General features: G+C 35.1%; 1 protein-coding gene across 3 annotated transcripts in view; it reads right to left on the bottom strand.

The window, feature by feature from the left end:
* Chi (LIM domain-binding protein 2 Chi) overlaps window positions 1-17,516 on the bottom strand; it is a 205,241-nt gene that overhangs the window by 22,948 nt on the left and 164,777 nt on the right. For 2 of the 3 annotated variants that reach the window (XM_018515343.1, XM_018515344.1), the window contains exon 3: window positions 9,613-9,712. In XM_018515343.1, the coding sequence (XP_018370845.1) occupies window positions 9,613-9,712 (100 nt within the window). The remainder of the gene's footprint in view (window positions 1-9,612; window positions 9,713-17,516) is intronic. The other variant, XM_018515345.1, reaches the window with a different exon arrangement.

The following is a 17,516-nucleotide window of genomic DNA, read 5'->3' as shown; positions in this document are numbered from 1 at the left end:
GCTCTCGACTAAATCGGTGGATCTCTCTTTCTCTTCCCGCATTTCTCTCTCGCTCTTCCTCTTCGTCTTCGTTTAGATAACTTTCGGCGTAGGCAGAACTACGCCAAACTTTACAGTAACGGTACACTTAGCAGCTCCTCTCCTACTCGTCCTTTCTATCGACCGCAACGTAAAGATGCTGCGAGTAGTATTCCAGTAATCGCTAATAATCCTCTTACGCATCGAAACTAATATTTCCATCCATCGATTGATATAATACACCTAAAAATAATAAACAACGGTGCGAAAACGCTAACGATCATAATAATTTTAACGTTATTATTATATATAACATTATATTGTCACAACATATTTATAACGTTATTATTATTAATACGCAGCACTTATAATATTTAGTAATGGGGTCAATGCAACTGGATTAGAATCAAGCGTTGAATCAACGTCGATTCATTTCATAAGCGATTCAAGGTGAACGGTCAACGAATCTTGAACTGGATGGCATTTTATATATATGGCGCTAATTGCCATTTAAATTAACACAAAAAATTTTGCCTAAACATATTCTACGATTACGCTAATTATTCGTGCGATCACGAGTACGTCATATCTTTTCATCACATGTCTTTTCATCCTATGCCTTCTTATATATTGGTAAAATGTGGTCTCTTTCTTCTTGTTTTCTAGCAAGAATGCCAATTATATTTTGTTCCTCTTTCATTCGCCAATCATCGTTATCATGTTTCCAGTAGATATTTAATGGATTCCTTTTGGTTAAGGGGTTAGGCCACCTTGGATGCTCAAAAATAAATTTCCTAGTCTTTCTAAAATTTTGCTAAACAAAACGTAAAAGCAATTAAAAATTTATTAAATAATTAAATCGTAGATAAAAATAAGGCATACCAAAGTGTCAAAAAACAGTACTTGCTTGGGGCTATGCTGTAAAAAAAAAATATATATATAAATATATATATGTATATTCCTTTAACTCCTGTGTGGAGCATAAGGCTTTTAATGAGATTTCAGTAACAATGAATTTTTTCCGGAATTAAGTTGTTAGCCTAATGTCCAATCCCCAGCCTGGAGGATCCATACATATATCCACTGATACACGTATGAGCTCTACGGTTTACCCGGATCCGAACGGTGCTGGTGATCAAAAGATTTCTTAATCACCAGATGGAACTATTTTCGGGTTAAAAGCGAAAAATTGCGTACGTAAGCGCAGGTAAGATTGAATCCGGATCTATACTGATCGCGAGTCAATCGTACTGAGAGACAAGTCTCACTTGACGCCTCATGCTGTTAATAATTTACTATAAAATTTCAATGTAATAAAGGAAATAACATACATATTTTAAACAATATATTAAAAAAATTAAAAGTATTAATTTTTTATTAAAGCGGCGTCTACAATGAAATTTTAAGGCGTAAAACTTAAGCTTTAAACTTTAAGCCGTTAAGAAATTGATCAATCACAATCGAACGTGACGAGAATACTCGACTATGATTGGTCAATTTCTTACAGCTTAAAGCTTAAGTTTTACGCGATAAAATCTCATTGTAGACGCCGCTTAAGATAATACAATAAAAAAACGTTTCGTTAAACTTCACGATTAACATTCTTTAATTTCTAGGCATCTAAAATAAGTGATTTTATAATCTCATTTCAATCTTAAATGATGTCTCTATCGTCGATTCTTACTGGATTTTCATTTCCAAGATTTCTCCCAAGGATTATCTGAAATCAAATTATCAAAAAGATTTATATATAAAATTTTGCCTATCGTTTGTTGTAACTTGTTAAGTACAATAGTTTTAGATAATTTAGAGCAAGCTTTTTCATTTCAACCACGTCATTCTTTATTTGTCCTCCACCAATCACTAATATATATCACTGGTATATACCTATATATTTGACGAAGCTGTAGTACACATACTTAATCACTGACTTGATCTCAATTATAAACAGCTATATTATATTTACGAGTATACTACTACATTAACGAGTATACGCAAATATTTCACGTGCTAGCATTCCTAATATCCGCTGAATATCTAGCCTGTCTTTTCTCTTTTAGATTATATTTTAATCACGAATCAATCAATTTTGTCATTATTTCAGCATCAGTGTCATTATAAATCGAAGGGCGGCTAACAATGATCCAAGACTTTAGATATTCTTTTATGTATGGGAACGTCTCTGCGGCGGCGTTAGCACGGAGCTGACGGAAGCAGCGGAAGAAACGGTGGTGAACCTTGCAAACGCATGCTGACAACGCACGAGATGCGACGATAGCGCGAGGAAAGATGATTTATGACCGTAGGACACGCCATGTCGTTTGCTAAACTTCGCGGACGGATGCAGGCGTGTGTGTCCACGTGCGCGAGGGAATAGAGGCTGAACGAAAAACACGAAAAATGAAAAGAGAACGAGGCAAAATAGAGGGCAGAGAGAGAGAGAGAGAGAAAGCAGAAGAAGAGCAGTAAACCTCAAGACTGTATCTGATATATAAGTATACACAACAAATAGTAAATGCAAAGAAAAACATATAAAGAAAAACTTATACAGAAAAATGAAAGAAAAATAGATAACAACGTATGTCTTACAAGAAAGTAGTACAAAACAAAAAGAACGGGTGTGACTGAGTAGCAAGTTTAAGAAGTATGTTGCATACAAAAATAGAATAGTTATGCAATGACCAAGACTATACCGGAATCAATTTTTAACGCACATATACAATTATTCATAAATTTAAATTATAAGTAAGAAATTTCTAACAAAAATATATTAAGTTTTCAATTAAAATTTAACAAGTGTTAAATTTTTTAAAAATAGAATTTAGGACAGCTATCACAAGACTAATCACAAGATCTAATTCTCCACATCAAAAAAGCAAAACGGACTCAATTAAATTTTCGTTTAGAAGAATTCAAATCAAAGAATTGAATTTTGTGACATTTGAAATCTTCCACAGAAAATTTCATTTAATTTTGAAATATCGTTAATTTTGAAACATCGTTAATCAAGCGCGATCGAGACTAAAATGAAGGGAGAAAGTGAAATTGTGTCAAAGGCGGACACGGTTCGAAAGGATTGTAACACGAAATTTGGACCGCTGTCTTTGCGATGTTTCATGCCTCGTTTGACTCTTGTCAACTTTACGCGATCTTATGATGAAAAGCGTCTTGTACACGCACCTGTCGTCGTGGAATGCACAGGTTAAAATGCATGAGCACCGTGTAACTCACGTGGTACAATTATTACAACTGCAGTTTATGGAGTCGCTCATCGTGATCGCGTGCTAGATGAAAGAAAGGTCGCGATATTTCCGAGAGAGAAATTCATATATATTTTTTCCTTTTAATCTTAGTACGCGATTGCTAAAAATTAAAAGAGCTTTGTTTCGATAACTCGTTATATTTAATTGAAGTATTTTTTTTAATATCGATGGATTTCTTTGAAATACGCATTTTTTTTTAAATACACAAAATTCGCGCTGTGGTCCTTGAGCTTAACGCGCCGCGTTGACCGTATTTTCCCACAATTTTCCCCGACGGACGCGTTTGACCGCAACCTCCGGTTTACAATTAAACAACACGTTTACTGCAAAAACGATCGCCGGTGATTCGTTTCGGGCAAAGAGATTGCGCGGGGTTTGCAATCTTCGGCCGATGGCCGCGGCGTAATGGCGCTTCGGTTACATCGCCGGCATCGCGGTGAAAAAAAAAACGCCCGTTTTTTTTTTACGCTTCTCATTCGAAATCGCCGTCGGCGCGATTCATAAAATAAAACTGGCACTGCGTGCAAGAGTGTCCGATTGGCTTGTCGAAACGCGCCGTGGCGATTAAAAGGTGGCATAAACGCGAGCTTACAAGCGGACGCGTTAACTCTCTTTGCGCTCATTTTAACCGCCATACGACACGTCGTAATTTTACCGAGAGGCGCCACTTTCACGCGTGCATTAATATCTCGATAGTGTATGTAAATGTTTTTTTAACGAAGAATTTATTTCGCTTTGATCTATCGGCGTGCACCACACGATTTCGTTCTGCTTGTTGAACGCGCACAAACGCTATCCGGACAGCCGGATTTCAACCATTGATCGCATAATTCGTTAATTAAAATTGGTGTTTGCTTCAAGAAAGACCAATGAAATTGATAACGAATAAAAAAATTCTTCTTTGTAAAAAAAAAAAAGCCAATAATTACTTATGTTGACGGCCCAAACGTGAATTCGGGTCGAGTACGCAGAATATATAGCTCGAGTATGCATAAGTAAAAGCAATTGCAATACGCCGGTTCGATTCTGACCTTTTCTTTCTCCCGTCGCGCGTCGTAACGATCGATGCGGTCCACATGTATACATGCGTACATATTGACATACACGCTCCCTTTCTCTCTCTCTCTCTCTCTCTCGTTTTCATATATGCTAGCGCCAGCAAAATATAATTCGCACACGCCCAATCCCCTGTGCGTCGCGCGCGAGAATGACCAAAGAGAGAAAAACGAAATTTCCCGAATAGCTCTGCACTCGCCGAGATGATTGTTGTGGTATATGAACTCGACTGGGAAAAAATGTCTCCTTTCATTACAAATCGCACTCCCATACTTTTCAGACATGGTCGGACGAACTGATTTATATATTTATAATTGTGAGGAAAGAAAGAGAAAAATGTTTCCAAAATATCGAAGATATTGAAAAAAAGAATTTCTCTATTCTCTCTCTCTCTACTCTTTCGATAGAATATACATTATATTGTATTTTTAACATGATTTGAAAATAATTTGATTTTCTTCAAAATAACTATACAGTTATAAAATAATTATATAGGGTGTTCAAACTGATTGCTAGAATGTTAAAAGTTTTTGCAATATTATTATAAACGCTAGAACATTCTACATAATTATTTTAACCATTCAGAGAAAATTATTTTCAGATCTGTATACACTTAGCCAAATTTTTAGGTACTTCAATCAAAATCGTCCTTTCCATGGAAAGATGCATAGGAAAAGAATCTAAATATGTGTTTTTCTCGTAAAACGTGCAATTTACATGAACTTAAAACTGACGAGAGGTATTAAAAGATGCCGAAAAATAATAGCTCATAAGAATCTTACTTGGATATCTACTTTAGTTGGTTTGAGGTAATAATAATACCTACAACAAACTGTAAATCGAAAAAGTAACGAAAATAAAAACTTAAAAAGTCACGCAAAGTGTCCGCGTCGGTGAGAATCTACTCCGAAAGCTCGTCGAACAAGAGCTAAACGTGCGGTGAAGTTTTTCGTGTTGGCACGCGTACAATCTTGAGAGACGCTGACAGTCTACCACATCGTTTGCCGCTACTCTTATGCGATGCTAACGACAGAAACCGAAGAATTTATTCGGGCCGCTTATCGAGACCTCCCAGGGAAGAAGACCGGTTGTCCATCCGCGAGTCGAAGATTAATGAACGCAGTACTAGAAGCGGAGGCTCATTAGAACGCATTAACCTCAGGCGGTTCCTTTTTTTTCTCGCATTATTCAATCCTAATGACATATTGACCATTACTCCGAAGTATCAAACCTTCAAAAAGGAATATATGGCCATCGCTGCTTGTCGTAAATTGCGCATCATTGATGAAGAATAATTTCGACGCGCGCGCGTGTATGTGTGTGTGTGGAATACGCATGCAAATAGCGACAATAAAATTTGTATCCAAAATCATTACAAGGTTCCATCATATTTCTGAGTTATTGTAATATCGCAGAATATTTAGCCATTATGAGAAAATATTTTTTTTTATATTACTTTATACTCTTATTACTTTTAAAGCTAATTTTAATTAAATACTTGGTATCAAGTTATTCTTTTCAATTATTCTTTTTAATCACTCTATAAATATATTTCGATTGATTCCTAGATATATATAATGTATTTATACATATATATGTATACAGGGTGTATCATTTTAATTGACGCATTAAAATATTTCTTGAACAGTGCATTTTAAAGAAAAATGTTTTAGACAAAAGTTATATGATTTGGAGGGGGGCATAAGATGATGGTACTGGTTTGACCTTGGAAAGTTGTTTGAAGGTCAGGTAAAGGTCATCATCAATTTCTTAGATGGAATCCCATATTGCATATTCTTGTAGCTTACCTCGAGAAACGCACTTTCCAAAACACTGTAATTAAGTTCATTTTCATTAAGTACTTTTCGAGTTATATACCTACTCTCTAAATCTAAATCAGTGGATAATCACTGATATCAGTGCCAAGTATGCCACTGGATAATTAGTGACTATTCACTGATTCAGATTTAGAGAGTAAGGCTTGCAAGTTACAGCACCACCGGCATTAAGCATTACCCAAGGTGTCCGACCGACGCGACGGCTAAACCCTCTTGAATGTTGTTCAGGATCATGATCTGGATAATATTTGTCAAGGCCATTGGAGGTTGTTCCTTTATTTGTATTTTTGCACTAAAAATTACATTTCTATACATACAAATGAAAATAAGAGGTACAACCTCCAATGACCTTAATTTTGACAAATGTTATCCAAATCATGATCCTGTACAACATTTAAGAGGTTTTAGCCGTTGCGTCGGTCGGACACCGTGGGTAATGCTTAATGCCGACGGTGCTGTAACTTGCTAACCTTATAACTCGAAAGGTACTTCATGAAAATGAACTTAATGATAGCTCTATAAAGCTGGCACGACCAAATGAGCAGAATCAAATCGGACCTATTGGAATTTTTAGTACTTTTTTTGTACTAATTTGTACCATAAAAAAAAAATTTGTACTCTGTGCCATTTTGGAAAAAAACGTGGCGCTGCCAGGTTAATATTAAGCTGGCAGGACCAATTAAAAAAAAAAGAAAAATAAATAAATAAATAAAGAAATAAATAGTATCGAATTTGTACTAATTTGTACCACCAAAAGAAATTCTATATTATGCGTCATTTTCCAGAAAACAGTGGCGCTGCTAGTTTAATATTTAAGCTGGCAGGACCATAAAAAAGAAACAACACAAGGGCAAAACTGAATTTATACTAATTTGTACCACTGAAAATAAGTTAATATTTTACACAAAACCTATGTGAATCTGCGGCACTCGACTTCAAGAAAAAAATATGTTTATGCGCATTAAATTAAGTCAAGCATTTTTGTAAGTCAAATGTCGGATTTCACATAGGTGATCTAATGATGGCTGGAAGATTAAAAATAATTATACAGTTTACATATCCGATACAAATTATATTATAAATGTTATAAAATAAAATAATTACAAGAATACATATTAAGTACGAAAAAAAAACATAAACATTCATTGTTTTTTATAATATTTTATTAATAACGCTGGAGTTACTTCTGCATTTTCTTTAATATTTTTTTCTTTTTTCTCCAAATCATATTCCACCCATGTACCTGCTTTCCAACAAATAGCTGTGTAATGCCCCATTGATTGTACGCTTCTTGTCACTATAGGATTTTTATACCCAACAATGCCGAGTAATTTATATATATTTTTATTGAATGGATTTTTGCAGGATTTTTTAATTAACGAATTGGTGTTCGGCATGTCTTTAATCTCAATTAAAGACATGCCGAACATCGAGCTCTTTATTTTATTTTCTAACATTTATAATATAATTTGTATCGGATATGTAAACTGTATAATTATTTTTAATCTTCCAGCCATCATTAGATCACCTATGTGAAATCCGACATTTGACTTACAAAAATGCTTGACTTAATTTAATGCTCATAAACATATTTATTTCTTGAAGTCGAGTGCCGCAGATTCACATAGGTTTTGTGTAAAATATTAACTTATTTTCAGTGGTGCAAATTAGTATAAATTCAGTTTTGTTCATTTTTGCCCTTGTGTTGTTTCTTTTTTATGGTCCTGCTAGCTTAAATATTCAACTAGCAGCGCCACCGTTTTCTGGGAAATGACGCATAATATAGAATTTCTTTTGGTGGTACAAATTAGTACAAATTCGATACTATTTATTTCTTTATTTATTTATTTTTTTTTTTTTTAATTGGTCCTGCCAGCTTAATATTAACCTGGCAGCGCCACGTTTTTTTCCAAAACGGCACAGAGTACACAATTTTTTTTTATGGTACAAATTAGTACAAAAAAAATACTAAAAATTCCAATAGGTCCGATTTGATTCTGCTCATTTGGTCCTGCCAGCTTTATAGAGCTCTTAATGCTAATGTTTTGGAAAGCTCTCGAGGTTTAAGCTACAAAAATATGTAATGAAATATATGGGATTCCATTTAAGAAATTGATGATAACCTTTACCTGACCTTCAAACAACTTTCCAAGGTCAAACCAGTAGCATCATCTTATGCCCCCCTCCAAACCATACAACTTTTCTTTAAAATGCACTATTCAAGAGATATTTTAATGCGTCAATTAAAATGATACACCCTGTATATATAATCGTAATTTTTTTTTTCAAACAGCAAGAATAAACTTACGACGCGCGATGGCAATATAAATACAGTTTTCTTTCGCAAGTAGCCTCGATTAATTTTCAACGATTCGAAATCGACCGACACGAATAAAATGACATGTGCGCGAACAACAATGCGTGGATCATATCTTATCACCATTATCGTGAATCTCTCAGAAGAGGTCGGTTTATCTGCCGGCGGGAAAAAAATATGGGCCAGATAATTTTATAGTGTAACAAAAAGCCGCCCGAACAGAGATTCGAAGGAAAAGATTTCCTATAGTACGTTTCGAATAAAAACATTTTCCACGTGAATATACACTTGCCATTGATCTCTAATGAAAGCGGAACAATTGTGAAATCTGATCAAAGCTACGCGCTTGTTTCTATTGCTTTCATTAGTTAATTTCTCCGCGAATTATACATTTTTTATAAATAATTTCATTGGAATTATGAATTTGAATTTTAGAATCTTTCTCGATATGTTTCACGTATAAACATAACAGAACAGTTGGCTTTAAAGTCATATAAGCTTTTCTGCAACACAAACGAAAATTACGAACGATTTAGCAAACACGATTAAATAAAACGGTGTGCAATAACCTTTATCAAAATAACGACATCTCGAATTGCGATAAATAGCGCATTCGATTGAGCATACCGTAAATTTTGTCGCGCTGACCATTTTTCAGTATCACGAATATTTTTCAAAGGAGTATTTATATATTTTCCAGGTTTTACAAAAAAAAAACATACATCTCCCCTTTGTTCATGCGGTAATCGGAAAATTGGCAAAACCATCGCGTAGTCTATTAAGTATCAGGAATTTTAGGTCCCGCATGCCGCGAGTGACAAGATTTTTAATTTAATCAAGAACGATATCTATATATTTTACAATTAAACGTAATCGACTTTAGTACATGGTATCCAACCTCGTTCAACTTTTTATTCCGTTTTTACGGGACTGATTTTAAGACTGATTTTGACGGGATTGATTTTACGCGGTTGTCGGTAAATTATACCGTAAGTAATTTATTGAATAATTTATCGAAAGGTGAGTAGACTCGCTAGATTCTCGAATATCACAAATACGCAATCGTACGTAGAAATGAAAACCGTGAAAAAAAAAGGAATAAATTGGAAAGCGTACTCACCTCCGTGCGCTGCGATAACCTCTTGTTCAACTCGTGGAGCCTGTAGTCCGGTTGGTTGTATCCATAGGCTGGAGTATGCCTCCTGGGGACAGGCAACGATCTGTCAGATCAAACCGATCGCTCATGTTAGGCGTGCTGTGTCTAGCGTGTTATTTTCGTGTGTGTACGTCGCGAATGTTTCATGCATGCGTTACCCTCCCCTCCCCTCCCCTCCCCTCCCATCGCTGCATCGCATCGCGTCGCGTTGCTACATTTTCGTAAGGCGCCCCGAGGGGTGGGTGCGACTACACCCTACCGTACGGTTGCTCCTCCCCGAGAGTGTGCACGCCGCAAAACGCGCTCGGACGTGGCACAGATTCGCGAAATGTAGTTTACGACTTTCATTCTCGGTCCCTTTAATGCATCGCGTTACGGAAGCGAAGGTTTGAAACAACAGTCTTTGACGCAATGCCGGTTTTTAATTTCTCGACTTTCTCAAAAAATTGTTCCATACTTATTCGCTAATAGTGTTGTCAAAATCAATTTTCCGAAATAAGAAATGTTGTTAGATCATTATTATAATATAATCATTATATCGAAAGATGTGAAAAAGCAGCTATGATTAAATTCAATACTGTATATTCACACGAAGACGACCTTGTGTTGGCTCACATTTGGCTATTTTTTCATATCTTTCGATTTATTCCTTGGAGCCTGATACTACTACCCTTACTGAATTTTATAAAATAATTATAGTATTAATACATTAGCGTATTAAAATAATTATTAATTTGCGTAAGTAATAGTCATTTCCGTAAGTTCCGATTTCAACATTTTCGATATTCGAAAATTCCAAAGACTCAGATTTGTCTTATTAGTAGAATCATTGCTAAAAAGTATTTCTCAAGCATATTATATGAACGTACAACGCTCTTTCATCGAGGGACTTTAGGCGATTCTCTATTGTCCAATTTTTGCTAATGTAGAAGTTAAGGTTAATTTCGGTTTAATTTACTTTAGAAAAAGATAAAAAAATATAAAACTCACATTAAAGCCCCTCTAAACTGAGAAAAATTTCCGATTAAAAATGAACGAACCAGAAGATTCTGGTCACATCGATCAGAATTTAAATTCTCAACTAGAATTATAATTGATTCAATCAGAAAATTCTGCTTTTTATCCATTTTTTAAACCAAGATTCCAATTAATGCAACCAGATCACCTTTTTCCAGTGTACGTATTAATAGAAACGGACATAAAGCAGAAAAAAAATGCGATTTAATAGTTTCGGATATAAAACCTAAAACCTTGATATATAAAATTATCTGTGAATATGAAGGCCTTTAGTAGCGCGCATACAATCGCGCTGAAAATGTGTATCGACGAAAGTTTAGCCGCTCAGCTGTTTGGTAAAATAACGCTATATCAAATCAATAATGATGCGAAGGTCGTTGTATTTATTCTGTCAGTGCAATTGTTGGCGATCATCCAGACACCGATAATTTAATGTCACGAATCAATTATAACATAATCAAACATATTATACACGGTATATCCTGCAATTTTCACGAATTAGCCAATACAACGACAAACTGATTGCAATAATTTTGTAATGACAAACATAAACGTAAATTTATTCAGTATTTTTTGTCTCACTTGAAACCGTTATATTTATCGCTTCATTAGAGATCTGTTAATTTATTTAATCAAACGATTCATATCTCTCTCTCTCTCTCTCGGTTAATTTTAAGATTAAAGGTTTTTGAAATGTTTATCCCATATCAAACACAACACACAACAAAATAAATCATCCGCACAGTGTTTTTTATGATCTTTCTTCTTCATCTGTATTTTTGAAACAAGAGACAATATCGTTAGATGCCTTAATCGATGCAAATCATCGAGAATCGGCTCCCGGTCATTCGTAGAGTAACAGTTGGTTAACCGGAGGATAATTAACGTCGCGTTGATAATATTTAGTGCTCGGAATGCCCGGGCCGGTGTGTACTGCGCGCATATTCGCGCCCCGAGGCCGGACGAGCGATCATTAAGAAGCGAGCGCGGTGCGGTGATTAATAACAAGAGTACGCAGAATATTCCGGCAACACAGAGAGTCCGAACGCGCCGCACTTCCGGTAACGAATTTCGGGATTACGTTCGGCCCACAATCGATACTACATTTAGCACATTACGCGTTCACACGCGACGTTTCGCGTAACGCGCGGATTCCCCAACGTAACATTCCAACGGAAAAGAAGAGGAAATAAAGATCGAACGTTTTTTTTTCGAAATAAAAATTGTAAATACAAGATGTCTATCGAATACAAGATTATGAGAGATCGAGGGATCTCCTGATGCTTAAGGCGGTCTGATTTTAAGATCGTTTCAAGTAATGCTTGAGATGTTAATGCAACTCTCTGATTAGCTTGTTACATCTTAATCCTCACCGTGTATACGTTTTTTAGTATTCATTAAGTGTATGTGGGGATCATTCATATCCAATGTATTTTTTTAAATGAATTAAGTGGTTAAAAAAAATATGAACAAATTTATATAACTTCCTTAACTGTCCTAAATGAAAGATTTATACATAATTTAACAAATCTATTTATTTAAATACTTTATTTTTGCAAAAATGTAAACACAAATTAGTATAGTAGTAGGTAGTACGTTCAAACATTTCTAACTTTTGATCAAATCAAAAAAAATATATGTAAAAAAATAAATTTTTTTAATTTAAATGGTTAAGTTCGGGACAGAAAAAATCTTACAGTTTCGAAACTTATAAAAATAAGCGTTCCTATATGAAAAATTGACACTTAACTTTAAAAAATTCATTTTTTATTCAAAATCTATAATCTCATACACTTTCAACTTAAAAAATACATACAGGACATTATAAGAGAACAAAGAAATTGTAACATTTCTTCTGCAGAGCGATTTGCCATTTTTATTCTATTATAAGATAATGAATAGAAACTTTGTTGTTATATATACGTGTTTCACTTGTGAAAATAATCAAGAAACACGAAAAAAAATCATTTCTTATTTGTACAACAAATATGCGTTGAGTGTATACGGGAGCACATTTTGTGTCCGCGCTCGATTTTGAAAATCCGCTGCACAACAAGAACACTGCCGGGTTTTCACGGACATCTTCTACCCCACAAGTTCTTTTTAGGAGTAGAACGGTACTCAGAAATGTACTCATTTGTTTTCAAAATATTCATAATTTAAAAAATCGTCTGGATACAAATGACCCCTGTATACACGGTGAGGGTTAGGACAGTCTCAAATATATGGTAAGAATCAACTATAAATATCGACCTTAGAGCTCTAGATTTGCAAAAATAGTGTATTTCTTTTATCTAGAGAATTGCGTTTTCCTATTGGCTGCTTCTCTTATTTCGATTGTCATTTTTTACCTAATTATTCATCTATTATCTCATAAAAAAGCGCTTAGTAATTCTTTAATATATAGTTTTTAAGTCAAACATGGTAGTTGTTTACATACTTTTGTAAATCTAGAGCCCTCTACTGATGCCTGATGCAAGTCGGAAGAAGTCGGACTTTCCCCCGAACTCGTGATATCGACCTTCACGTGCGACGATTTCTTCCGTGTATTGGTAACCTTGTAAATCGCTATGCTAATTAGAACGCACTTAGTTGCAGCGAGAGACAAAGATAAACAGAGTATAGACATAAAACGTTGCGATAATGCGAGAATGATAATTGCGCGGATTGCTAATGTACGTGCGTCTTAGAGACTGAGAGACAGACTTGTTCCCTGCGACTGACATTGCAAAAATGTACATTATTGCTTTATTCGAATTCTATTGAATCTACCGCGCGGAAAGATTTCTGGGATTTTCCACCGGATTTGTGATGTCATCGGTGCTAAACATCCGGTGTAACACAAATGATGAATAACGCGAGATAATTCTTTTTATCGTCGTTGAGTTAGATAGAGTTAATTTTTAAGTAAATAAAATATTTATATCTTGTGGTCTGTTCACTGAAGAAGGCTAAAAAATGAGCCGAAATATGTAATAAGGAATAGCATGCACTATTCAATGTATTAAATTAATTTGTTGAGAGTAATAATTGTTTATTGCGCACAATTACCGCGCTTGATTCTTACGTCCTCTTTTTTTCGGTTTTAAAAAAAATATTGCAATAAATATTGGATTTCAACAAATCAGAATCTCTCGGTAAACAATGGCCTTCGGCAAATGAACGAGAGATAAGACGCTTCCTTTGAATCTTTGTTCGGCGTGATCGATAAGATAATTTACTTGAATACATTCCTCGAGATCTATGTTTTTCGCGAGAAAGCTTTAAAAATTGCATAGATAGATAAACGTTTAATTTTGCAATAAATAATAAATAAATATGTAGATTGATAGATATGCAAATTTTACTTATATAAAAGTAAAATCAATTGAATAAATTGAGATATTTATCGATAATTGATTAAAAAAAAATCTGGCAGATATCAACTAATAGAATGAATAATTATGAATAGCTAACAGATCTGAGATCGAGAGGAAGTTTGGAATGATTTTCTTTCTTCATGTGCGAGAAAATACACCTCGTCCAAAGATCGATCGCGTCGGGAAAGAACTTGGACTTTCTCGTCTCTGGAGAATCGATGCCATGGGACACCCCGGCGACGCGCGCGCGCGCGTACGTAGACTGTATGTGTGCGGCGCAGATTTGCCAGGGGTGAGTCGAGATCTCAAGGGTAGCAGGGGTAACCCACTGTCGTGTACGGTTTATTGGGGAATGACGGGACGCGTGGACAAATCTTTCGTCCCGTTCGCTGTATCGCTCGATTAAGAACGATTGCTCGACGTGGCATATTACTAGTAATAATCCTACATAGAAAAATTAATGTTGCTAAAATATCTAAAAATTTACTACATACAGATCTGAAAGTAATTTTGTTCCACCATCAAAATAATTATATTACAAAGCTCAAGTATGATAAATAATGCTGTAAACAATTTTGTCATTCTAATATACCATAGTTGGGGGGAGCGTTTATACACACCTAATTATTTTGATGAGTTCAATAAAATTATTTCTGCATTTAGCTAAATGTTTGGAAACTCCGGCAAAACAAAACATTAAAAGATCACACAGCAGATATTTTTATAAATTTAAGCACAAGTTATTTATTTTAATGCACATAATTAACAAATTAATCTTCTTCTAAAACATTAGTGGTAAAAAATTTACTTAAGAATAAAATGGAATTGTTATTTTTTCATAAAAAAGTATCTTACACATACATGCTTAACTTTATTTAGTAATACTCGCAATTTGTCACGTCAAATAAATAGTGAAATAGTCACGTCGTATACGTAAACTGATGTAACGGGACGCGATCTGGAATCTCAGCGGACGCATCGGAAACAAATACACGCTGCTTGACGAATCGGCCGCGACGCGACTTCGTAAGACGGAATTGAATCGCGCTAATTTAGTCCGATAAGGTAATTTAACGCGAGGCACGTAGCGGTCGTAGAGTGCAGTGCCGTCGCGACGTGCAATAACCTCGGCCCTCGGCGCGCGCACATGTAACGCCCGGCTTTTCATTCAAGACGTGCTGCTGCACGATCGAACTAATTAATTCGTCGCACGGCACCGCACGGCCGGCGCGGGTTGCCCGCCAGAATTTTTGCACGCCTCCCTGCTCGTCTCTCGAATCCGGGGAGAGGATCGTGGCAGATCATTCCGCCGATACGGAACTAATCCGTCGAATGAAAAACTAGCGCCTCGCACGCGCGCGCGCGCTCCAGTCGGCACGCGGCCTGCTATTTTTCAAGAATGTACTCTCACATCACGGAAACAACACGGAAAGAACGGTTTTACCCAAGTATCTCCAAATTTAGCTAAATATGAACGAAACATTTATTTCAAATCAAAATAATCAAGTGAGGATTGGTTACTAGAATACGTCAAACATTTAGCAATGAAATTATCTTTTTTAGATACTTCCAAAGGGAAATCAAATTAATCCTGTTTCATCTTAACTTTCTTTTCTGTCTTTTCTTATCATCTCTATAATGTATAATATTTTCATCAACGCTTTTGCTGATGAAACGCATTGGTCTATCTCTCTTTGGTGTATAAAATACACCAAAATTATTAGCGACGTTGTTCTGTGAAGACATCGCTATTTGATGAATGAAAACATTTATTGCGAATACTACGTTGCGTTCTAAAATTATCTTTTCAGGTTCTATTGAGAAGAGAAAAACTTCTTTCTCTCGTTGCACTTGACTAGTTGAATGCGAATTTATTCAGTGCGCTTCTAATACTGCTAGGCTATCATAAACACTCAACACACAGATAAGATAGAGCTGTTAATCAGGAAATTGATCGATTCGTTCGGATATAAAATATTCAACTCGTCGTAAGAATTTGCAGGTAATTTCTCTTTTTGACAAAAGTGATCTGAGTTTTCTTAAGAATTTTATTTTAACTAAACAAAGAAAACAGATTTTGGAAAGCTAAATTTGGCAACTTTATGAATTTGTATACATGTGTGTAAGGATATCTCATAAGTCTTGTACGCAAGTTTTATATGAAATTTTTACGTGCTCGTTCAGATAGTACGTTACTCTTTTCGATTGCAAAAGACGGACATAATTCATCGTTAGTTACTAAAATAACATTGGCAGCACGGGTATCGATCGCCGTGCGGTTATTATCTTACGCGACGACTTGTTCTCATCGATGCTCGGCATCGGACGTTTACGCGATAAGTCCACGACTCTTCTTGAAAGTTTAGACATTTCGGGCTTTCGAGAGTCTGTTTACTTCTCCAACGTAATAATATTTTACTTGCACGTAGACTAATCAATAGCCAGTTTTTCCCTAAATTTGCAAATTACATATGTCGAGCATTCGACAAATAATTAAATTCTTATGAATGAACATGTTTTTCACTAATTAATAAAAAATTTGTATCGTTAGAAGAATATATTGAACTTTAATAAATATTAACTAAATGTAAACGTATATTTATTTGATATAAGAACTATATTAATTTAACCTTAATGCATGTTCTACAAGCCGTAAGCGTAATCGTCAGTGCATGGTTAAGGCCGCAGCACACACTTTTGCATAACGCATAGTGCATAAGCGAATCAACTAATCAGAATCTTTTCTTTCCTCCCATTCCATGGAAAAGAAGAATTTTCATTGGTTGATTCCTTTATGCAAGAATGTGTGCTGCGGCCATTATAGTTGTAAAAACTGACCGATCATAATTAAATATTCTCTCCATATTCGAATGATTCTTGTCAATTCTTGCAAACTATCGTAGAATAGACATTGATACACACGATTGGGTCCATTCGTATCTTTTCAGTAATTACTTATAAAACATTTATATATACAATTTTTTAAAATACACAACCTTATAAATATTTTTTAAAGATGTTAAAGTGTATGTAAAAATCACTTAATAATTTTTCTATATTCAAAGTGATGAAAATTAAGCTGGGACACGAACGACCCATCGTGTGTACTAAAGATTAATTATCATCTTTTTATTGAGTAAATATTTATTTACTGTTTAAGAAAAAATAGTTAGTACTATTAAAAAAATATATATTAAGATTTCGTACATCGTTTAGTATATATATTTACGCGTATATAACATATACCTATATAATACAGTCAGAGTTGGAATAATGTGCAAGAGTGATACTTTCAGTCTCGGAGATAATTTATTCCGAATTGAAATAATATTCGTGAGATTATTTTGTTTTCCTAACATGATTATATTTCTCTTATGCTTTCTACTTTTGACGCATGTTTATCGACCGCTAACCGCCGCGTGCTTGAAAGGGTTAAGGTAAGGGGTCAGGCCGCGTCCGATTACTCAGGTCGGCATCGTACGACACCCCACG

The sequence above is a fragment of the Trachymyrmex cornetzi genome, unplaced genomic scaffold (genome assembly GCF_001594075.2).
Source record: "Trachymyrmex cornetzi isolate Tcor2-1 unplaced genomic scaffold, Tcor1.1 scaffold570, whole genome shotgun sequence".
Lineage (NCBI taxonomy): Eukaryota > Metazoa > Arthropoda > Insecta > Hymenoptera > Formicidae > Trachymyrmex > Trachymyrmex cornetzi.
This window is presented reverse-complemented; position numbering and strand designations above follow the sequence as displayed.